This window comes from Mytilus galloprovincialis, chromosome 1 (assembly GCF_965363235.1).
Source record: "Mytilus galloprovincialis chromosome 1, xbMytGall1.hap1.1, whole genome shotgun sequence".
In the NCBI taxonomy this organism is placed as follows: domain Eukaryota; kingdom Metazoa; phylum Mollusca; class Bivalvia; order Mytilida; family Mytilidae; genus Mytilus; species Mytilus galloprovincialis.
In genome coordinates, this window is record NC_134838.1 from 119,714,907 (window position 1) to 119,740,727 (window position 25,821).

Below are 25,821 nucleotides of genomic sequence, written 5' to 3' on the forward strand. Positions count from 1 at the left end.
CATTATAGAAGATTTCTATTATTAATTACGTGCGTGAAGTAGTATAAACCCTATCCAAAATATTTCATGGGAGATAATTAACCTAACTGAGTTCAATGTTGGACAGGAATAATGGGGTATTCTTTAATGAGGTCTAGTTAATGCTGGTTTGAAGTAAAAGAAAAGGTATCCTCTGCATTCAATAAAGCCTGAGCCCTAATGCTGTTAATGTGATTCTGGTGTTACACTTTGGACAAAATCGGAAATGTGTAGCAAAACCATAAATATTGTCTATGCTTACGTTCTTCAAAAATTATAAACAAATGACTTTGCCACTATAAAACACATACATATACAAACATGGCATATATCCATACATGTATTTTTTCCATGTTGCTAAAATAAATGTTCTTAACAATAGGTCCCATTCGATGATATTTAATAGATGAAGATAAGCTTCAACTCTTAGGTCAAAGGGTTAAATTTCAAGGGCATACAGAATTGAAAGTATATAAATATATATACTATGTACTATCCTTTTAATTTATCCTACTTTTGACATGTTTCTTTTACCTACTTTTGAAAAAATGAGCAGAAATGAGATCATTGTCTTATTTCAGGTCCTAAAATTACCTTGACCTTTGACCTTTTGACCTCAAGGTTGAAGCTTATCCTTTATCTAATGCATATTATAAAGTTATCATAATTAACAAATGTAATTAAAGATTATAGTACATAAATGTAAGTTTACTATAGAAAATTGAGTAAAAAAAGGAGGTCAAAATCTAATTTTAGCTCCAAAAATTACTTGACCTTTAACCTGTTGACCCATAAAGGTTGAAACCACCCCTTGATCTTTTGAATATCATCAAATGGTCTTTATTTACAAAGGTTATGAAGATTATGGGACCAATAGGTAGATACACTTTTGAAAATTTAGCAAAAAAGGAGATTCTTGTCTTGTTTTAGCTCCAAAAATGACCTTGACCTTTGACCTTTTGAACTTTAAATGTCATAAATATCAGAGATTATTCTTATTACAAGTTTATATGAAGTATAGTGAGTTTTGCTAAAGATTTCCATAAATTATACAAAAAAAACATCAGAACATCTCCAAATCGGTGCGGTAAAAGTTTCTAATTTTTTTTTTAAGTAGGAACAATATGTAAAGTTCATTAAATGTCAATTTTTAATGCTCTGCTAAAATATTTACTTTTGAACTTATGAAGATATAAGATTGGCAAATTTTAGACTTTTCTCCTTTTCTATAATTAGTAACAATAACACAGTTCCAAAAATTGTCTAATTTTACAAGGTTACATGTAAGGTTCCTTTTGAAGGATAGATTAGTAAATTATATTATATTGTTTTCTTAAAATTATATACTCTTTAAACCCCTTATTTTGGCATTTGAGGACAAAAAAGAGGGCACTGTAACCCAGCTCTGTTGTTACCCTCAAATATTTTGCGGATTTTTATTTCCTAATAAGAACTCTTAGACCCCCTACTCACAATCCTTGATAAAAATGTAAATTATTTTGCTTGTTGTATATTGGTTAATTATGGGCCGAATACCTTAAAATAGTTTTGATGAAATATACTTTCATATGATCATATGTCACAGCGAAACAGTCTGTTTTCTGCAAGAAGTGGAAAACATAATAAAAAGAAGCTCACCTCTGCATCAGTCCATCTAACACTGTCATCCCCAATATAATAACAGTGATTGTTGTATTTTATCCATTGTCGTCCTAAATGACATTTCAAATTTATATCAACAATCATAATGAGAATTGCATAACACAGTAAAGAAAAATTAACAATAATTCCAAAATCAGAAGATTTTGTACAAGTACTCGGATGAATTTTTGATAAAATTTGTTAATTTTTTTTTAATATATGATTCAGAGTTGAGATTAGTGTTAGTTAACTGTTAACTTAATATTTGTAATACATTTTTCCTTTGGGATATTATCTGATTAGAAAATATTCAAATTCTTGGAAGAGAGTAGGTATCCTTACGTTTAAAGTCCTCTTCCATCGAGGTCATGTCCTTGTCTAAAGCCTGTACCTTTGAGTTGATAGAACTGGCTTGACTTTTTAGGAAATTTTCAAGGTTTTTTAATGCATTTCTGGCTTTGTTAAAATCTTGCTTGGATTTGTTTGTTAAACATGGTAACGAAAATACAGTCCCACACACCACACAAACCACAAAGACGGTAATCAGAAAGACATATGTCATTCTGTAAAAAATAAAAATATCTGCATTTTGTATTTATTAAAATTAAATAGGATATTGTATCAATTAAGAAGAAAAACACAAAAATAAAAACATGAACAACGACCCATAAAAAATATAAATATAGCTTTTTTTTTTGTTTCCCATATTTAAGAAAAATGCTGTATGTGTACTTACTTGCAACAATCAGTTTATGAAACAAAACCCAAAAGGTAAAACAATTCAAACTACTTTTATACCAACATCACTGGATCATTAAGATTACATGAGGATACAGATCAATTTTGATTATAATGTAATGATATATCTTGCCGGCCTTTTGTGCTGTGTCAGCATTCGATATCATCAACAAAATATAGTATGTCGCACATGCCTTACCAGGTAAACAGAAATTACAAATATCCTGAACAGTATAATAGATCTGAAACAACAATAAACACCAAACTCTTCCACAAAAAGTCTACACAAAAACAGCAAAAAAAAATATTGAATTCGATATGGAAACGAGGAATGGGCCAAAGAGACAACAAGCCGACCAACGAACAGAACACAGCCCAGGCCACCTACTGGTATTCAACGCAGCAAATTTGTTCATATGAAGTAGATATTTATAGTATAACTAATCGCTGTATTTGAATATAAAAAAAAAGACAACGCGTGACCGAACGACGCATGGATTAAACGAGTGCGCAGCACGAGTTTAATCCATAGCGGCGTTCGGTCACAAGTTGTCTTATTTTTGATATTCAAATACGGCGATTAGTTATTCTTTTTATTACATTGGCAAATGGCTTTTTTTATGAAAGTAATGTAGAAAATGTAAGGAACTATATCTTTTTCCTACGCATTGACGATTTGTTTTGATCCGACGTTATCGACGTCTTGACAACGCCTATTGTTGTATGACGTCAGAGAGTGAAATAACAACGTTTATTTCACATGTGAAATTATCGGCTTTTATCTAACTGGGAAATCAATGTAATTCATTGCAACCAATGTAATAAAAGCAATTATAAGCAACCGTGCTGCCTCCGACAATTAAAACAAACATACCATTTAGACTTTTAAATTTTGATATTGCACGAGGTGTCAACATCCGACATGAGAAAAAACTGCTTATGCTGGGTTTAAAAATCTTGGTTTCGGAGTGAAAAAAAATTGTTAAAAGGGGATAAATCAAAAAAGTAAGATGTATTATAACATGGCACATGATCTGAAAAAAAAAAAAATTCCGCTTCTTTTCTCACCATTACATGCAATTATTGAATAACATTTCTGCTTTTTCACGAGGGCTGAGAACCAGTTTTTTTTGTTAATCGTCTTTCTAAAGAACATAAACTTATGTTGTCCCTTGTTTGCATGTTTATACTGGCATGAAATTTTTCATCGAAAGAAAACTGGTTATACATGAAATAAACTCATCACAGATACCAGGATTAAATTTTGTATTTACACCAGACGAGCGTTTCTTCTACAAAAGACTCGTCCGTGACGGTCAAATCCAAAAAGTTAAAAAGGCAAAATAAAGTACGAAGTTAAAGAACATTAAGGACCAAAATTCCAAAAAGTTTTGATTAATACTGAAACAAAGTCGTTGTCGGTTGGAGCAGCAAAAGCAGCAGTTGGTCTGTATACAAAAAAGCACATCTCCTTAACAATGTACTACATGTCATTCTGGTTTTGAATGTATTTATCCCAGAATGAGAATATGCGTCCTTGTATGTAGCTGGTCCTTACACGCTGATATCTTTTTAATTTATCTTCGGATATATTCATCTATTTTTTTTATTATTATTATTTTTAATCGAAATATTTATCTAACATTATTTCCATAACCTACAATTTATATTATGATATATATATATATATTGTTGTTAGGTTGTGAAACGTTTCAGTTACAAAATGAACTAGTTGCTAAAGAATCGACTAGTAGCGAAATGGCCAGGTAACCAAACGACCTGCACCCATAATGAATAAGTGGTATCAACTTGTCTCATGCATTTGTCAAATGTACTTATCTGCCCCATAAAGCCAATATAAAATGCCGGTTCAAGTGAAGTAGGTTCTAAATCGTACATTAATGTAATTTAGAGTTTGATTTACGCGTTGAGGACACCAAGTGACAAAACAACAATTAGGACTTCTCTAACTTTGTTCATTATTGATTAACGCGTCGATTCTGAATATTCATAGTATAGACTGATGGTTTTTGATGTCAAAACCAGACATTGAAAATGAAAAAAAAATTTGAATGTCAAATAATGTCAAACTTTAATAAACTCTAAATAACACAAACGCATACATCAAAACTAGCTTCTAATAAAATGCTCTTAGAAAATTAGATACCGATTAGAATTAAATAATTCATTACATTTTTAATTGTTTTACAATTCTAAAATAATAATATAAACGTAGCATCAAACAAATAAAGAGGCTCGGCAACATGACTGATGATACCATCAGGATTGCAAACCACCCTTTGAGGCAAAACACAACGCCACAGGGGGCAGAAACTCATTTAGAAAAATTGTTTTTCCACAGAAAAAAAAATTTCAAATCTCTACAACGTATCAAATTGGAAATAAAGACTAATATACACTATGTATATAAAATTAATGCTACCATTATTTTCATTATTTACCAAATGATACCGAAACGCAACCTTTTGGTTCAGATCACGCGTACTCGTCGTGTTAATTGTTTAAAAATATATATCTCTGTTTTAACTAGAACCAAGTAAAGAGCTGTTTTATTTTTAATTCAGTTGCACATAGTTGTATATGACTTAAAGGAACAATAAGTTTTAATGTTTACAACTTACCACCATCAATAGTTCCATTTGCATCCCGGAAATTAATACGCAAGTTGACATTCAATACAACTGGTTCTATATACAAAAAAAAAGGTTGATAACTTATTTACTCATTGGGTACACAAACAATTTATCACAACAGTAACTAAATTGGGTACGGTTATAACAACATTGTATCATGTATCAGGTAAACCCCCTGCATTAGAGATACCCACAGGGTCAAAGGGTAACAGTATGAGGCGTTCGAATTGGATCTCAGATTTTAATGTCTTTTTAATCAGCTTAAAATGCTTACTTGGTACCAACATTGCACCAATTTTACTGGGTTTTTTTACCTACCTTTATTAGAAAAACGAACACCAACTTCCTATCTGTGTTTGTTTTTGCAGATGTATCCTTATTTCTCTATAGTTCCTTAAATCTAATTTTAAATCCACACTGTATCATAGACAAAGGATTAAAAACTACCTTTAACCAACCGAAGCTTCCATAAAATTCTACATGCTTAACTCTATTTCTGTAAACATCTAATAACATATGTTTTATTTTAATTTTTTCACAATTTCTTCTTTCTGTTTGTTTTGTTCATACATTGTTGTCAATACAATATAATTGTATGCGACTATCATATAATACACAAAAAATACCACAATTTTCTACACACTTATTCGTTTGATGTCTTTTGATACTGAAATTTGATTATAGACTTTCCGTTTGGGTTTTCCTCATAGTTCGGTATTTTTGTTATTTTTCTGCTAACCATTTTATGATTCCCTCTGAAAACCTATGCAATAAAGATATCCACTATTTTTGTGGGGCAAAATGATTTCAAATTGCGTAATCGGTGCAATTCGGGTACTGTGACGTTACAAATTTCACAAAGAAATAGTTGTGACATTACTTTTAAACAACATATTTTTTTGACTCATCAAACCATAAGTCCCGAAGTATACACCCTTTAACGTTAGTTTAGGTCCATTTTTCAATAAATAATAGCATGTTTTTACCTCTTTTTTTATTTGATTATAGATGTCAATGCTATATTTGGCCAATACAATCTTCTCCAGAAAGCCTTTGAAAGTAGCGGCATATAAGTTATCAAATTAGATCTCAATCTTTTTTTTTTTAAATTCTTATATACATCCAAAATATAGAAAAAACATATCAAGTTTTATATTGTTTTGTTGAATGCAATCTTGAAACAATATTGTTCCTTTTAACAATTTTGTGTAAAATTTTGCAGCATCTAAAGCTAGAGTAATAATAATAGCTTTTACTGGACTACAAAAATAATTCAAAGTATCTTTAACATTAAAAAAGAATATTTAAACGTAACACTTTTAACATGGCCAATATCTGCTGGGACTCCTGGCTTTCAGTACATGAACAATTTCCATTATAGTATAATAGGCACTTTGTATACATGAACAAGTCTTTTATTTACATATCTTAACCTTATCTATATAATCTTCAAAGTTATTGTGAAACTGTCTATTCTAGAGGTGGCGTGAATCAGATGTGGATACTTAAAAATTCCACAGATCTTTTGAAGTATATACAATCTAACTCTCTTTCATCTTGTAATAGTATTAAAACCTTTGACTTTTCTAGACTTTACACAAGTATTCCACATTCCAAACTAAAAGACAAATTGAAAGAGTTGGTATTGCTTTGTTTCATAAAAAAGAATGGCCAACGTTTATACAAGTATCTTGTTTTAGGGAGGATTAAATCCTACTGTGTAAATGATCTTGATAGAGGGTTGCTGCACACAAGGAAGCTATTAAACCAAGAGTTCCAAATGGTGAAGTTGAAATTATCACTTCGTAAATTTTACAGACGCCATCACGAGTTAGTTGAACGGTTTGGAATAACCGTTTCACAAATGAAATCGGATGTGTTCCTTACGTCGAAACTACAATCCCCTTCCCTTTCATGAATGTGACCTACCGAATTAGATTATTTACCGGATTTGTTATCACATAAGCAACACGACGGGTGCCACATGTGGAGCAGAATATGCTTACCCTTCCGGAACACCTGAGAACACCCCTTGTTTTTGGTGGGGTTCGTGTTGCTTATTCTTTAGTTTTCTATGTTGTGTCATGGGTACTATTTTTTGTCTGTTTGTCTTTTCCATTTTTAGCCATGGCGTTGTCAGTTTATTTTCGATTAATGAGTTTGACTGTCCTTATGGTATCTTTCGTCCATCTTTTATACAATATTGAAAAAAATTGTAAGGGTTCCGCGGAACCTAGTGTCTCGCCTACTTTTGCTGTAAATTGCAGGATCAACAAAAATGAGGGAAAAAATCAATAAAAATATTCCGCATGATACCATGTTTGGATTGTAGGAAGCTTCTGTCCATGTTTGGTAAAAAAATCCAGGATAGTTTATGAATCTAATAAATGTTTTAAAAACTTTAACTGCAGACTGGATGTAATGTTAACTGGAAGAAAAACTAAGTCCATTTATAAGTAAAATACAGATACACGGGTACAAAATATTAACAAAATTTCCTTCTAGATACTAGCTTTTGATCATAAACAAGCTTCTGTCTTAGTTTGGTACAAATAAAAAAAAGTATAAGAAAGTTATCAAAATTTTTAAAAATTTAACCACAGAGTGAATGTGTTGTTTCCTGGCAGAAAAAAAGTCCATTTAAAGTAAAATATGGAAAAAATGGATTTGTCATTTTATAAAATTTACTTCTGGATACTATCTTATGATCATAAACAAGCTTCTGTCCAAGTTTGGTACAAACCAAGGATAGTTTAAGAAAGTTATTAAAATTTTAAAAACTACAACCACAGAGTGATGTAATGTTTTCCCGCAGAAATACTAAGTCCATTTATAAGTAAAATACGGAAAAAATGGAATTTTATTTTCACAAAATTTACTTCTGGATACTATCTTATGATCATAAATAAGCTTCTGTCCAAGTTTGGTAGAAATCCAGGATAGTTTAAGAAAATTATTAAAATTTCAAAAACTTTAACCACAGAGTGAATATTTGTGGACGCTGCCGACGACGACGACGACGGAATGTAGGATCGCTTAGTCTCGCTTTTTCGACTAAAGTCGAAGGCTCGACAAAAAGGAAGAAAAAAACCATGTGAGAGGAATGGTGTCAGTAAGACATACTGTTTTTCTTTGATTTTTTCTTTGATTTTTTGTTTCGTTTTTTTTAAAAATAATAATGGCTTTCGCTAAATTTGAAATCAATAAGATATCAATGGGCTGGTGATACCCTCGGGGAAATAAATCTCCACAAGCAGTGGTATCGACCCAGTGGTTGCAAATAAACTCATCATAGATACCAGGAATAAAATTTAATATTCAAGCCAAAAAGATAGGAATGTCTTTCCAAAGGATAGAAATGTTCAAACAAAACCAGAAATGTTGAGTAAATGTCTAAATTTCGACTCCTTTTATCTCTTAAAGTAGCAAATGAAGGTATTACTTTTTATTACAAATTTGAATTGCTTAGGTGAAAAATAACTTGTATGAAACTTTTCGTAAAAAACTCATCATGGAATCAAAACTGTATCGTTAGCCTTTAACTCTGTTTGAGTGTGTAGGTGAAGGTACTATCATTGGTTGGCTTGCTTGTTATCTAAACAGCAGCAGATAATCTCGCACCTGGAGGTGGTTCTCAGCTGGCCCCTAAATAAAATGGTGTACTAATTCAGTGAAAATGGACGTCACACTAAACTTCAAAATATATAAAAAAAAACTAAAATTAAAAAACATACATGACTAGCTAAGGCCAGAGACTCCTGACTCGGGATTAGCTAACCAAAGTATTGCAAAATTATTATAAGCAGAAAACTTGATTAAAGGCACAGATCGTCTCACTTCCTGATTAAACTGAATATATAGAGTTAACACGCTAGAATACTTGATGCACATTAAATTTTCTGGTTCAAGTCGTGGAGAAATTTAATGCAGAAATGTTGTCAAGGGAAGTAAAGTGAACATGCATATGGTGCCCATGTCAGTGTGATAGGTTTTATAAATTAGATTGTTACTAACATTCCAAATAGATTGTGACTAACATTCAAAAGTAACAAAAACAAAAAAAAAAAAAAAAAATAAAAAAAATTTTGTAAAATAAAATTAACTCATAATGGATAAATCAGAACATGTCATTCATTAACTAGGATTATAATTTGACTTAAAAAAATAAATATTTACAGATATGAAATAGATTAGTAAGATTAATAATTTTTAAGGATTGATAAGAGTTTATATAAAAACAGTCTATAAAAGGATTTTTGTGGCCATGCATATGCATTATTAAACAACTTGACGATATTCTAAAGCCTGTGATACTCCATTGCTTCTTTAAATATAAGTAAATTAGTAATGAATCACTTGGATATATATCTTATTATGTGACATTAGTTTGGATAACATTAAATTTACCTTATATGATTATAAGCCACCTACAGTTATATCAACGTTTGAATCACTGTCTGCATGTTTTAATTTTTTTTTAATTTGGAGGTTTAAATGAAATAACATTAATTAATTTATTATGGGAGTATAGACTGAACATACAAATTTACTCAATTTTGTAAGCGGAAAATATTTAAGTCTATTTTCATAAAGTATGGATTTGAAAAAATATCTTAGTAAACATTTGGGTGAGTGTAATAATGTCTGTTTGGATTAATGAATTCTGGACAGGATAAATGATTTCTGGACGGGGTTTCGTTGGATTGTTTTAAAATCACTGTATAATTTAATGTGCTTTCATTATACGAGAACCTTTTTTATAGATAAAATAGAACACAGCATTTATATAAAAAAAAAAACATGATGTTCGTACAATTTAAAAGAAATGCATTTAAACGTTTCGGACAAGTATTTCTTGTTTTAAAAAAAATTAACAAAATCAATTGTAATATTTATATCTTATTATACCATTATGATTTAATTGACCTTACAAGTGTTATTTAACTTTTTATACTTGTGTCTAATACTGTATTATGTAATTTCACATGTTTCATCTTCAAAAATAAAATAATTACAAAAAAAAGTATTTCTTGTTTTAGATTTTTTTTTGGTTATAAATTTAACATTTTGATTACAAGATATACAATACTTAAAACATATGTTATTATTGACTTTTTTAAAAATGTTAAAACATGCAAACTATTGATGAAAAAGTGCTACTTAATACTTTTATGTAAGATACAATAACACAAACCACACGACAATCTAAATTTGTTACGTCAAAGAAAAATAAATGTTTCCTAAAATCTTTGCAATAATGAACAGTTGTCTCGCTTAGTCCAGACCCGAAACGACACAATAGTCATTTTTTTACCCCTTTTTTCGTCGACCACATATATTCAATGATTGAGTATTGAAGTCTTTTTATTCGAACATGGTCACCCGTTGTAAAATAACATGTTCTTTTATAACATGAAACATAATAATTACTATGTATTGCCTAATTACCGCCTTTACCCTTACATCAAAATCATGTTTTATTTGATCAGTTACCTAAGCAGTCGTTAAAATGGTATAATCTTATTATGCTACAGATAATTTGTTACACGATGTTTTGTTGATATACAACAATCATTAAACCGTTAAAACTTATACTTCGAGTGTTTTGTAACTGACTGTCATATCAACTGGTCTAACTAGAGAGGCCCAGATGAGTCTTTTGAGTTAACAAAACTTATGTCCTGCGAAATTTATTACAAAGCTGCAGTCGGTTACGTTGCTCATGCACTTGGTTGAATCCAATACATGATAATTGACATTTACCTAGCTAGGTTGTCATCAACTGTGTAGTAAGCACTCCTGACCTGACTTGAAGGACCGTTGATGTGGACACGTTCTATAAGTTTACTTTTCACCTGCAAAATGATAAAGTCATTCGGAGATTTGTTTTGCCCCGAGGCATGTTTTGCCTTAGAAAACTTTGGCACAGGTTTTTTTCAACGCTTTAACTTCGGAAGTTGTTTTACTTAAATAAATCTTTTCATAAAATGGTGTCAATTCCAGTGAAAGTCGTGCAAAAATTAAATGTAGAAATTGTCAATTTTGTCAAGTGAAGTATAATATACATGGTGCTCATTATTGTGATATGTTTCAATTTCATAAAGAAAATTTTACATATCATTCCCCTTTAATAATGTAAAACAAAATAACATAAAACATAAAGCCCAACTATCGGTTGCATAAAATAAACTCATATTGGCTAAATCAGAACATGTCATACATTAACCAGATTGTAATTTAACTAAAAAAAAACCCCAAATATTTCCTAATATGCAACAGATTAGCCAGCTAAAATATTTTTACGGATTTTGTTAGATTTTATACAGTCATATACAGGCAATATAGAACAAAAGCAGGGACAGAAGATATCAGGGGACATCAAACTCATAACTCGAAAACAAACCGACAACGTAATGGCAAAACAAATAGAAAGATAAACTGACAAACTATATTACACATAACCGAACAGTCAGACTGAGCAACACAAACCCCACAAAAAACTTGGGGTGGTCTCTGGTGCTAAGGAAGGGTTGGCAGATCCTGCTTCAAATGTGAAAAGGTTACAGGATTGATTGTAGTTACGACATAAGGAACAAATCCGTTATCAAATTCCCAACTTGGGACTGTTAGTTTAAAAGCTTCATTGTAAGTAGCAACATACTATCAAGGAAATTTTGATAGGAATATATCCTTTCAACAGAAAGATATATACTCCACATGCCTGCGCTGCTGGAACGTCGCTACATTCAAATGAAAAGTACACAATTAGGAAGCTGCAATCATCTCTTTTTGTCATAAAGTTTTGTTGGCATTGGCAAGTTCTAGATGTCTTTACGAGTCGAATTTATTTTTGTCTGCTGTATCCGTTATTGCAGGCTCAATGGGATAGATGCGTTCAACAAAGTCACCAAAATGTGAATTATTTACATCGTCTAAAGAGCGGAAAATAACTTAAAGGATACTGCTAACTTCTTTTCTGTATGAAAGTAGCCTCATGAATAAAGAATCAAGTCGGCAAGGAGAGGAAAACAGTTTTTACCTACGGGAATGTCAGTTGTTTATTGAAATGCACGTCCCCCAAACGTAACAAATATGTTGACAATCAAGAAATCAAGCATCATGATAATGTTAGATTCAGAAAATTTGAGTGATTTTTTACAAAGTTGGATTATTCTTCCCTCAGACAAAATACTTGTAATTACGTTGGTCAATCTTTTATGAAACAAAGCAATACCAACTCTTACAATTTCTCATTTAGTTTGGAGTAGAGATAACAGCCCTTGGATGGTTTAAACCTTCCCCCCCCCACAAAAAAAAACGTGTATGGTGTAATGGTGTATGGCATATTGTGCAATGGAAGAAGGTGTATGGCGCTATGACGTATGGTGTAAGGGGAATGGTGTGATGGTATATTAGGAATGTTGTGATTGTGTAACGTGTATATAAAGTGTGTTTAGCAAATTTAATCTATGCAAAATAGAGAAAATATAGAACTGATTTTTAATTTTAGACATTAATTTATAATGTTGTGATTAAAGTTCGTTTTTTAAATAAATAAATAATTTTGTAGTCGTACGCTTTCTTTGACATTATATTGCATTATGTGTAATTTTGGATTGTGTGGATAGAATGAGTAAGGTGTATGGTGTAATGGCATACGGTGTATGGTGTAATGGTGTATGGTGAATGGTGAATGGTGTAATGGTGCATGGCGTTCGTGGGCTGTTTATACCATCCAAGGACTTGACTTGTAAAAGGTGTAGAAAAATCAAATGTTTTAGTACTAATGCAAGATTAAAGAGTGTTAGATTGTATGTTCTCCAACAGAACTTTTTGAATATTTTATTCTGATTCACGCCATCTCTATAATAGGTAGTTTCACAATAACTTAGATCCCGGCTTTGTTGATAAAATTTGTGTTTATAATTAAGTAAAATGGTTTCTTGGAACACTTGGAAGCGCCAACAACTTACCGTTATTTATAAGGACACTTATGTAGTTTATGTATCTAATACAAGTTGTCATTTTAGGTCGAAATTCCAAAGGAACATGGAACAGACATATGATTATGCAGGATTTCCTCAAAATAGAAAGAGGAAATCCTGCATAAACATAGGTCTGCCTTGTGTTCCTTTGGAAAATATTAAATCAAATTACAAAGGGATGGCTATATTTTTTTACAACCAATTAAACCATTAGTGTTCCGTAACTTTTGAAACATGTATCGGATTAGTAATAATTATTTTTTCATAAAAGTACAAAGAAAGCAATGAAAGACCATGTATCTATTGCTTATGTTGTAGTTCAGTATTTCGTTTTCATCTAATATTTGATGTGTTTCTCTCGGTTTTACTTTGTTACCCGGATTTGGTTTTTGCTTAATCGAATTAAGACTTTATAACAGCGGTTTAGTACTGTTGCATTATCTATTCAAATATTTTTAAGTATGCCAGTTGACGTGCATCTTTAGAATAACTTTTTCCATGTAGGAGAGTTTAGGTAAGAAAAGTTAAAAATATTTAATGAAAACATTTAGAGGGCCGCATTTGGCGAAATAGAAACATAACATAAGACATTATCAAATAATCAAAAAGACAAGAGTTAATAAAATAAGTAAGAACCTTATGTCTTGAAATGAAATAAAATACATCTGATACTTTGACTCTTTTTAGTTTTGTCATAGAAACAAAGATAAACAGACATTATATATATATTGTATCAATTCTATATCTAAACAGCATTTGTCTTGCAATCATACTCTGCGGTGTACCAATAGTTATCAAAGGTACCAGGATTATAAGTTAATACGCCAGACGCGCGTTTCGTCTACATAAGACTCATCCATACTATTTCAACTGTGCCTATCTAATATGTTGCATATCTTCATGTACAAATATAAAGAAAGTCATTACAAAAAATATTAGGGATCATTAATCAATATAAGGTCGATGGAGCCAAATTTGAAGTGTATGTCAACTTTCTGCTCTGTTTTTCCCGATTAAGAGTAAACGTTTTCATTTTGAACTCATTTGCTGTGACTTGGCATACAGTTTGTGTTTACTTAGTAAGTACTATCAAGATCATAATGTCATGTCTGATAGATCAAGGTCACACAAAGGAAATGTGTTGTCATTGGCATATCTTTGTCTTGCCTTTTCATAGATATATTCAAATAAAAATATAAGAAGTCGTGTAAACCTTTTAAAATAATTGAAACCAAATGTATTTAGTATGCAGAATTTGACAAAATGAATTTAGCAGAAACCTTTTTGTTATGTAATATGAAAGATTCATATTTTAGTTTTACGTCTTCAATAAGCATTCCCGATGCAATTTTATCTTTTAATTGAGGACAGCGTACTATACACATTTTACAATCTATATAAAGAAAAAAACATTTGATATAGTTCCTGATAGAGACTCGAAAACATGAAATAGTAGGCCCATATCAACTTGTCTTCGAAAACTAAGACATTGAGCTTATAAAAATCAATACAGCTAATAGTACTGCAACTGACATCGAAAAAGACGCTTAGTTAACGAGTTTAATGGTCCGGAATAACACACGGCTGCAAATTGTTTTAAATGATAGAATAATATCTATATTTTAATTTCCGTCGGGTCGTAAAAAGTTTCTATGGTCACATTTTTGTATTTTATCCCTTTAATGGGGGTACCCCTCAATTTACGGTTTTGGGTAGTTACCTTAAAATCCAAAAATATATTTTTTGGTTAAATTTCCCACTATTTTCGTAAATATTTTCTATGCACATATCATCAAGGATTATCGGAATGATGAAGACATAAATATAATACCATCTCCAAGTAAAACTTTCAAACTTAAAGTTGGCTGTTTTTTAGATAGAAATTTAACGCGTTTTTCTTTGAAAACGAGAACATATATGATTCAAAAATAGTATTGGACATTTGAGAGGACAAAACATATTATTTCGATACTGCATGCAAATTTTGTTGGGCAAATTCCAAACAATTTTGTCAAAAACTCAAAAATAAAAACATCATTTGTACCTTTTTTAATTACGGAAAATTTCCTATCCGTCAGTCAGCTCCACCATTTATTTTTTCCTTCACCATCAATTTGATAGTTTCGATGTGATTATGTAGATTTTGTAGGAGAAGTTAATTTATTTTTGAGTGATTTGAATATATATAGTAGTTCTTCGTGTATTTTCTGTAAATAAGTTGTATTTTTGTTAATAAAATTTTGACTTTATATAAAAGTTAACCAAATCCTTCGGATAAGAGGTTTTTCCGGATAATGACCATAGAAAATACATTGTATGTCAATGTTTAACCTCAGAGCAATTAATATGCATGCAAGTGGTCGGGGGAAAAGTACTATTGAAGATTCGCAGAGATTTGGTGTGTGACAAGGTGATGCTAAAACCAACTTCTCTTAATATTCTGCTTTCAGTGAGCGAATCATCAGTGATGTTATGAGACATGCACCAGAAGGCAAAATAATTATTTGTGCGTCTTTAAATTAGATTGATTGATTGATTGTTGGTTGCTTAAGGTTCAGTGACAAATATGTCATGCATGTTCAGGACGAGAACAAGTTAACAATAAAAACAATAGGTAGGTTTTGTCATAACAGAGGCCATTCGGGATGATGATCGGGAAAATTTAGACTGCCACTGGAAAATGATGGTATATTGGATTGGGACAGACATTTTCCATTGCAACATGCCACCTACGGACTCCGTCCCCATTCTGACCGGACGTGACTGTGAACTTGATACATCCCGCACAGCCAAACGGACGCCCCACTTCGTTTTACTGCCGGTCGGGAGAAGACCAAGTGATCATGTTTCGTTTCCCCAGTCACCCTTGGGGAACTTTAAATTGGAAACAACAGAAATCCATATGTGTGATCAAACTGATCGACATGTATCCTCACAACCTGACACTTTTTTTTTCTGATTACGATCTCGCGCTCAGTTTCTTCCTTGTAGTTTGGATATGAAAACAGCGTTTTTGTGTAAAAGACAAACCGTTAAAAACAAACCCAGAAAACTACGCAATTCAGACACAGTGGGGCCAAGGGATATGAAATATAGAGTTTAGCTCTGACCTCAATTTAGGGGATGTCACATTTGCTGCAGGAAAATTGAAGTCTATGTTAAGACTTTCAGAATTACACCAAGGTGTGTCTGAAAATATCAAGGATACATTAAAAGAAGAACAATTACTTCACCCTGCCACCAGTACTCTTATGAGCTATGTCCTCGTTTTGATATTTATATGGAAATGATGCCCGCATAGCTTGTTAATAGATATAGGAAGATGTGGTATGAGTGCCAATGATACAACACACCATCCAAGTCACAATTTATAAAAGTAAACCATTATAGGTCACGGTCCGATCTTCAACACGGAGCCAAGGCTCAAAAGTTCATTTGTTATAGTTAATTGATGAAAAATAACACAAAGGCGCTTCTGAACCGTATATTGTCCTTAAAGATAACAAAAATTCGTAAATGTATGGCTGTTACAAAATCAATCGTTTCTGTAGCAACATTCGCCCCATTGCATTTGGGATTGACAGTGCAGATACATCATGCATATGCATATGGGAATATGGGTCACGAACATTGATCGAAACTTTGTACTCACATTTATTTTGTGTTTCCTATGCAAAGGTAAGACTATATCTGACGAGTTTGACCGAATCATGACGGTATTTACGCTCCAGATAGCATTTGTACTCAAAAACTGTGTTTGCTTTGAACAAACTCTGTCCTGCGCCGAACTTGTTTTTATAAAAAAGGGAAGTGTCTTGTAATGCTAATACGCGTACTGAATCCGCATATGATGACTAAGAGATTGATTCATGTCCCTATTTTATGAATACTTGAGCTATTGTGTGTCGCTTTTAAAAGTTATATAAGGATCATGACTGATTTTGAATTACAACATTAGAAAATTGGCATTGCATTGTATAATTTTTCATCCTTCCCTTAAAAAATTAATGAGTTAACTTTTTTACCAGGATTATCCCACTAAAAAAATGATCATGCACAAAACTGACTTTGTTTTACACTCAATTTTTTTTAAACCTCGCATTCGCCTCAGGTGACTATAGTATATTTTATGTTATAAATGCTCTGTCCAGACTTTGCAAATACACAATATGTATTTATCTATAACTAGATACTCATTTTCAGAAAATACACAACCTTTAAGATGCAAAATTAAAAACACTGTTTCAGCGCTTGAATTTTGTTTTTTTCAAAGATAGAAAAAATATTGAAATAATTTGATAAACTGGTGTTTTATACTTTAGAAAATAATTCCGTAATATACTTTAGTGAAATACTATACACAATATGAAAGCTTATGGATGTGAAAAGGTCAAGGCCGCGTCTTCTTTTGCTATGTCTTAAATGGGAAAAAATCAGAAGGTTCCAAATCAACGCCATTTTTTAATGGCAGCTTTTCATATAACTAGTCAAATTTGTCGTTTTAACATCGTTTATAGCATATGCTTTTGATTGACTCGTTTTTGTAGCATTCTATTGAATAAATATCAGAATATTTCTCCTGTTTGTCCTTGTGGTTGAAATGTTGATAATTTTAGGTCTGACCTTTGACCTCAATTTTACAAAATTGTGACCACTCTGGATTTTTACGACCCAACTTTTCTTATTGTACACGTTTTCCTCTTTCCATCGATATATAATTTAGGTGTGTGTTCTTCCGGACCATTAAAGTTTTAAAAAATGAACTCTGGTTGCAGTACTATAAGGGCAAGACATTAACTAACAATTGTTAATTCATACGTAGGTTCAGGAAATGACCACTCATCATTTGTTTAGGGCATCTTATAAAATAGACAAACCATCACTCTATATTGATATACATATACTAATCATACCAGGGAACTTTTTTAAACTTCATATCACAACAAAATGAGTATGCACAGTGGTGAAAATAACTTTATTGAATCGTAATGACTCTGACAGCTGCTGTTAGTGGATACATCTGCTTTACTATTGGAAGCCTGAAACAGAATTTGAAAATTTAAGGTGAAATAATTGACAACATTTCATATTCTGGTGTAAAATAATAGGATGATATTATAAATAGCTGTCCCTTAGAATTTAAATTTTCATTTTAAGATGAGTATCTCTCCAGAAAATTGCACCAAGAATTAAAAAAAATATTGAAATACATGCCCTTCCTGTCATATATTATATTGATCATATCAAGTTGAATGACAAATCTTAAGTTTGCAAAACATAATGAAGTTTTATAAAAACAAATTACATATTTCGAATTTAAAATGTAGGAGTCACTAAATGGTTAACTTGCATCTACCAAATCTGTTTCGAAAACCGAAATCTCCACAAATTCTCTAAATCGTTACACGGAGTAATGAGCACAATTTCAATGTATATAAAACTAATTTTTTCTCTAATCAACATAAAGTTCATAACAATAGTTTGATTGGATTTTTTTTTAAGATATCACATATTTGTGAAGATTAACATGAACATTTCCTTACAATTCACTTGCAGGTATATTTTCTTTCGAAACTTTGTTATCAATATGCTTTAAAGATTAGCATTATCCTTTTAACTCTATTATAACGGGATTATGTGAGAGAAGTAAAAAAAAAACTGTAAATAAGTGTAGATAAAATTACAAATTATGACTTTTTGATACTAGAACCTGTTAGCTATAACTAGATTTATAGATCTTACAGAAATTACTTTCACAGACATAGGGTTGGTTGTTGCTACATGGAGAGTCGTACCAGTAACCATTACTGTAATACGTCGTTAAACAATGTGTAGGAGTTTGAATTACTGGTTGGAAGAGGACTTCCTGAGATAAAGTTCTTGTAGCTTAATTGAGTTTGATCATATATTCATCTCCAGTCACCATTGACGACATCTGTAGATCCCAGCCAAACATGTGTTTCTAAAAGGGATAAAAGAAAACATAGCTATCCTTACCCGCAATATTTATACACTTTTATGTATTATGGTTACCCAAGCTTCTGGTATATGTTATTTAAAAAAAAGTAGTGTAATGTAAACGGCAATATATGCTTCTTAAAAAGATTGAAACACTTGTTCCTATACATCTATCCTGGAATCTTACATTCTGACATATAGACCTACATTATCCTAATAGGAAGTTTATTTATTCGAACAAGACATGTTATGATTTTTTAGATCTTAGATATGCAGTTAGTTATCAAATCTGATGATAGATCGTTGTTATCAAATTCCAAAACTTTTGAACTACCAAGACGGATTATGGTGAAGGAAAATAAGACAATTTAAAGAGCTAGGGTGTATAAGTGAACGGGACAGTAATGCCGTAAATTGGGAAATGTTGGCGTCGGGATATTTTGGCCGTTTTCTGTCGAAAAGCATGTGTTTTATTTTGGTGTGTGTAATTTTGGTGCTTCTTCCACTTGTTATGTTTAATTTTGGAACAACAGTAGTAGCAAGCTCATTCATATTTGTTTTTTTAACCGTTTAAAATATTATTGAATTTCTTAAACTTTAATCATGACAAAGTTAAGCATAATGAAGGATTCGGATACGGTTGCAACTTCAAATAATTCCGTATATCGCGGTTCAAGCTGAAACAAAATTACAATCTTTAACATTCCAAAATTACAATCTTTAACATTCCAAAATTACTTTTAAATAGATTATTAATTTTTTACAAATATCCTATGAAATAAATTTTAATGATCTCTATTGCAGTACTTGCTCATCTATTGATGATCAAGGATTTAAATTTTAATCCCTATGCCTCTGGCAGTACATATTTTAACATGAAATGTGTGAATAAAAATTAATGTTGTGTTTTCTTAACAATTTTTGAAAATTGACAATTAATTAAAAAGTGTATTGTAAAGTAATGTTGTCAAAACAACTACAAACAACAAAAGACATCCTAAGTAAAACATATGGTCTTCAACAATATACAGGTGAAATATTGTCAGTTTCATATAGAATTTATTTTTTTCTCTATTGGTGCATGATGTAACCTACAGCATGTATTAATTGATATTCATTTATATACATTTGTTTAAAAAATATATACACTAGAAATTTGTAACTTACTTTTGCTACTTTTTTTTATTTGCTCAAATATCAAACTATTTTCAGAGGAATCATCAAACTTTAATAGATACCCACCAACCTCTCTGCATTGTCTCTACAAAAATAATATACTTTGACCAATGTGAATTTTTACTTTCGTATTTTTTTGAAAAGTTTTTCATACATCATTTCAAGTGAATTAATAAAAGCAATGATAACATAGTTTTGATGAAATATACTTTCGGCGATGATCATAGTCACCAGCGAAACAGACTTGTTTGTCTGCAAGAAATAAAAACATGATAAATCCAAACTTACCTCTGCTTCAGTCCATATGACAATGTCTTCTCCAATATAATAACAGTGGTTGTTGTACTTTATCCATTGTCTCCCTGAATGACATTATGAAACTAAATCAACAATTGGAACGAGAATCTCATAAAGCAGTACAGAAAATGAACAAGCATTTCGAAGTTAAGTGTTCAAACGAAATTTTAGTAAAATATCACAAACGTTTTTTTTTGTAATGCTAAAGAGTGGAAAGAGATCGATTAACATTAGTTGGGTAAATATTATTGTATTACTTTTTTTTGTAATCTTCTTATTAAGATATTTAAACATCTTGTATAATTTAGATTTCTCCTTAGTAGAAAGTCACAAAAAAAAACAAAAAAACTTACGTTTAAAGTCCGCTTCCATCGATGTCATATCTTTGTCTAAAACCTCTATTTTAAAGTTTATAGAACTGGCATGACTTTTCATGAAATCTTCAAGACTTTTTAATGCATCTCTGGCTTTGTCAAAATCTTGCTTGGATTTGACTGTTAGACATGGTAACGAAAAAACAGTCCCACATACCACACAGATTACAAAGAAGGTAAACATTAAGTTAGAAGTCATTCTGTAAAAAGGAAAGAATTGTGTATTTTGTATGAAGAATTGAAAATAAGACAAACCCACGCACATAAAACACCCTTTATCAAGTATAACCAAAATTATAAAAATGCCCCTTTTCGGGTATTAAAAAAAATGATGCTACTGACTTGCAACACTCAGTCCATGCAACAACACTGAAGGGTAAATAGTTATCAAAAGTACCAGGATTATAATGTTATACGCCAGACGCGCGTTTCGTCTACATAAGACTCATCAGTGACGCTCAGATCAAAATAGTTCAAAAAGCCAAATAAATACAAAGTTGAAGAGCATTGAGGACCCAAAATTCAAAAACGTTGTGCCAAATACGGCTAAGGTAATCTACTCCTGGGGTAAGAAAATCCTTAGTTTTTCGAAAAATTCAAAGTTTTGTAAACAGAAAATTTATAAAAATGACCATATAATTGATATTCATGTCAACACCGAAGTGCTGACTACTGGGCTGGTGATACCCTCGGGGACGAATCGTCCACCAGCAGTGGCATCGACCCAGTGGTGTTAATAGTTATCAAAAGTACCAGGATTATAATTTTATACGCCAGACGCGCGTTTCGTCTACATAAGACTCATCAGTGACGCTCAGATCAAAATAGTTCAAAAAGCCAAATAAATACAAAGTTGAAGAGCATTGAGGACCCAAAATTCAAAAACGTTCTGCTAAATACGGGTAAGGTAATCTAAACCTGGGGTAAGAAAATCCTTAGTTTTTCGAAAAATTCAAAGTTTTGTAAACAGAAAATTTATAAAAAAGTTTTTCGAAAAATTCAAAGTTTTGTAAACAGAAAATTTATAAAAAAAAGTGCTGACTACTGGGCTGGTGATACCCTCGGGGACGAAACGTCCACCAGCAGTGGCATCGACCCAGTGGTGTTAATACATGTAGTTATCAAAAGTACCAGGATTATATTTTTATACGCCAGACGCGCATTTCGTCTACATAAGACTCATCAGTTACGTTCATATCAAAATATTTATAAAGCCAAACAAGCACAAAGTTGAAGAGCATTGAGGATTCAAAATTACAAAAAGTTGTGCCAAATACGGCTTAGGTAATAAAAATGACCACATTATTGATATTCATGTCAACACCGAAGTGTTGACTTCTGGACTGGCGATACCCTCGGGGACAAAACGTCCTCCAGTATTGGCATAGTACAATTATGTACACACTCAAGGCATTTTGCGTTAATGTGAATCTAAATTATTGATTAATCATATGATAAAAACAGATATTACAATTAAATCCACACCGTCATGCTTTTTGGCTTATTCATACTATTTGTTTCTTTTCATTTTAAATTGAATTACGTCTTGTTAAACAATCCATTATTTATTTATTTCATACATAATTTACAAATAAGGCTCTTACAACCGTAACAAATATGCACCATTCAAAAAGTCATGCATATAAGTGTTTTGTCTCAGGTTTCAAAGTTCACTAAACATAGACATTTGATAGTGTAATCAAGGTGTCATATGGACTTCAATCATGAAAGATGTAGGAAATATTTTAATATCAAATAGATATAGGAAGATGTGGTGTGAGTGCCAATTAGACAACTCTCCATCCAAATAACAATTTATAAAAGTAAACTATTATCGGTATGTAACCAATTGTATGTTTTAACATGAAATAAGTTAATATTTCTAAACGTCGTCTTACCTTCAGTGTTTTCTTTCTGTGAAAAAAATACAGAAAAATGCTATTGAACTTTAGAAATTCTCTTTTTGACAATGTTATACACATTAAGTCAATGTTTTGAAGTAAACGTATATATAAGTAAATGATACATTTTACTTTATATAGACTTGCCCTTCATTGTGAGAGGAAAAGGATGGATGTCAATGCAACGTGAATGTTAAAACAATGGAAGGTTAAAGTATAGATGAACACTTTAAAAACAAAAGCAGCATATGGGTATGCTTTTATTATATTTCGTGGTTTTAAGAAACACAATGAAGAAAGGAAAGCAATAGCACTTCTAAGAAGGAAATATGTTTATTATTGTTTCTTCCACTTATACGTATCCACATTTCCTTGAAAAGACATTGCTAAGTGAATAACATATTTATAATATACTAACATTTTCCTTTATCCTTCTTTGAAATCTTCCTGATCATTCTGTCTCTAGATTAATGAATTTTCAATTCTATAACGTGGGCGCTTCGTATAAGTTTTCAGTTTCATCTTTATCATCTGTTAGTTTAAGGGGTTTATAATAATTTAAAAAGTTAAATTGTGGATATATCTAATTCTTTGTATATATGTTGAACTGTTTTCCCAAAAAATATCATATATAATTTTAATGTTTAGCATCATGCGTTAGTTCACTGCTCTATAAATTCTGATTTTTATTTAAGAAGTTTCCGGGTCTTTGAACTTTTATACAAATAGTTCAATGAAACAATCATAAGAACATTGTTTGTTCATAATAATTTGACTGTAAAATCGTATGTTTTAATGAGATTATCAATTTGTTAATTTACATGAACGCTTCTGAAGTCTTCTGGTAGTTTGTTCGCCTTGAGTGTGCAGGTTTCAGGTCTAAAATGTTCTTCCAAAACGGCTAAGGTAATATTTTACTTGGGTAGATAATTGTCAGTTTTTCGGAAAATTTAAATATTTGTAAACAGTTGTTTTATAAATATGATCATATCACAGATTAGTTCGGATATGTCATTGAGGTAAAATTATTTTTTCCCTTTTTTAACCAAACTTTTTTATATTCATTGGCTTAACGACATTGTATGGTTAGTTTGGTGTCACCAAACTGGTAGCATTGGGTTCTTCCTCATTGTGTTCTATGATTGAATATTTACATTGATGACAGCCGTTTTGAATTTCAGATTGGCAGCAAATACTCAAAATTAGCATGTGATCATCGTTGTAGCTTTCATTAACAAAATAGTTTAATGTTTTAAAAAGTTTTAAAGAAGAAGCAAAACTCATGCATCATAGATGGATATTAAAGGCCCCGAAATAACAAAGTAAAACTATCCAAACGAGATAACTAACAGCCGGATTTATGTAGAGAAAATTAATTAAAACAAACATGATTTATAGCAACAAACGGCAACCACTGACTTATTTGACCCCTATATCCCCCCTCCCTGTTTTAAGTATGGTATTTAAAAAAAACCTTAAAAAGGTACTATATTCCTGCAACTCTAAATAGCAAATATAAAAACTGACATAACTATAACTTTTATACCAGTTATGCAATACCTAAATCATTGAGGACAGATTGTAGTTCGAACCATTTGTTATATATGCATCCGTTTTGAAGAAGAAGTTTTTTGTATGCAATACAATTAGATTTCATTCCCGAATGGATTTTATCTTTGATTTTATTTAATAAACACCAAAAGATCACAATTAAAAAAGGAGCACCTTTACGCATTTCTGCATTATCTGGTTTTAATGATTGAGATAGTTTGTAATGAGTTGTTTGTATGTTTGTATGTTTTTGCTCATCTGTGCCTAGTATGTTGCCATCTGATGGGCGTTAGTAATAATTTGGATTGGCAAAAAACAAGCTTAAAAAATATAATAATACAAAATTGTATATGTGTAGGATAATCCTAGTATCTTAAGTGTGAAAGATTTTTTTTGGTCATTTTTAAGACCAAAATATTCCCCCCCCCCCCATAAAATTAGGGATCAGAATGTATTTTTTTTATGAAATCATTACCCCTCCCTTTTTCATTTTAAGTTAAGGGTCTTTTCCATAGTAGAATTGAATAAGGGTATGCTACTGGGATGACTATAGTTCAGTTTTGAATAACGGACATAATTCAATTTGTTTTCCTCTTCAAGGGCATACTACGTCTCCTTATCTGTTTATTATAGTATTTGAATTACTCAATGCAGCTTTAAAACATGATCCTGATATTGCTGGTGTAACAATAAATGACTCTGAATTTTGGTTGAGTCAATATGCTTTCGATTCTTTCCTTGTCCTGAATATTGACCCTAAATCAATGTTTACATATTTATGATAAAAAAGGAAGTATGGAATATTTTGCCATACAAAATCTTCCTTGGAACCTTTCTGTGAAATTCAATCAATTAGGTATATCTATATGGTTTGAGCTTGATTGATGTAAATGTAAAGCCAAGATATACAACATCAAGGCATTACTATATATTTGTCTTTCGGTTTTGCTTAATATGTGTTTTGTGTTTTTTCATTTTTTCTGTGTTGCCATATTCGTTTTGATTTTATAATAATTATGGTTATAACACAATGTAGACTATTGTATCCCTATTTTGGACATTTTACCGACTATGTCTGTTTGTTTTGTTCATTCATTCTTGTCAATATAAAGGAATTGTATGCGACTGTAATACACGTGAAAGGTTGAGCTAGCTTTAAAACCAGGTTTAATCTTGGAATGATATGAAACATAACGCGCACAAGGTTCACTAGCATAAGTGGAGGAAATTACACTACCAATTGTGAATTCATGCTTATGAACCAACCATCTTCTTTTGTTCTTAATTTCTAAATTTCTTAAACAAAACAATATTCTGAAGGAACGAAAATGAGTTTAAAAAAAATGAAAAACATCAAATCAAAACTAGATTTGCTATCGCAAGCTATAGCAGAGGACTTCACTCTGTACTGGACATTGTCACAGTAGCAGCAACCATTGTGACTATATACCAAAGTCAAATGGCACCTCTATACATGCCAGCACTTCCGTGTAATCTGATTTACAGTAGTTGTTGTTTATTAATGTAG

The 25,821-nt window shown here is 31.3% G+C and overlaps 1 protein-coding gene across 2 annotated transcripts; it reads right to left on the reverse strand.

Moving 5' to 3' along the window:
• Nucleotides 1-17,999: 17,999 nt before the first annotated feature.
• On the reverse strand, nucleotides 18,000-22,842 carry LOC143054897 (snaclec coagulation factor X-activating enzyme light chain 1-like). 2 transcript variants are annotated; one of them, XM_076227992.1, is made up of 6 exons: nucleotides 22,740-22,827; nucleotides 20,821-21,041; nucleotides 20,459-20,532; nucleotides 20,162-20,255; nucleotides 18,779-18,998; nucleotides 18,000-18,075 (listed from the first exon to the last, which is right to left on the reverse strand). In XM_076227992.1, the coding sequence occupies exons 2-5, from the start codon at nucleotides 21,038-21,040 to the stop codon at nucleotides 18,946-18,948; spliced, it is 441 nt and encodes a 146-aa protein (XP_076084107.1). In that variant the 5' UTR covers nucleotide 21,041; nucleotides 22,740-22,827; the 3' UTR covers nucleotides 18,000-18,075; nucleotides 18,779-18,945. The 2 variants fall into 2 exon arrangements, with proteins under 2 accessions (XP_076084107.1, XP_076084116.1); XM_076228001.1 differs by lacking the exon at nucleotides 20,162-20,255 and having other exon boundaries at nucleotides 22,740-22,842.
• Nucleotides 22,843-25,821: the final 2,979 nt, after the last annotated feature.

Excerpts from the sequence above, each read along its gene's own strand:
- LOC143054897 (XM_076227992.1), bottom strand. The coding sequence starts at position 21,040 with ATGACTTCTAACTTAATGTTTACCTTCTTTGTAATCTGTGTGGTATGT. Across the intron at positions 20,256-20,458 it reads TCATATGGACTGAAGCAGAG|AGACAATGCAGAGAGGTTGG; the intron begins GTAAGTTTGGAT and ends TTATTTTTGTAG. Across the intron at positions 18,999-20,161 it reads AATAAAAAAAAGTAGCAAAA|AAACACATGTTTGGCTGGGA; the intron begins GTAAGTTACAAA and ends TATCCCTTTTAG.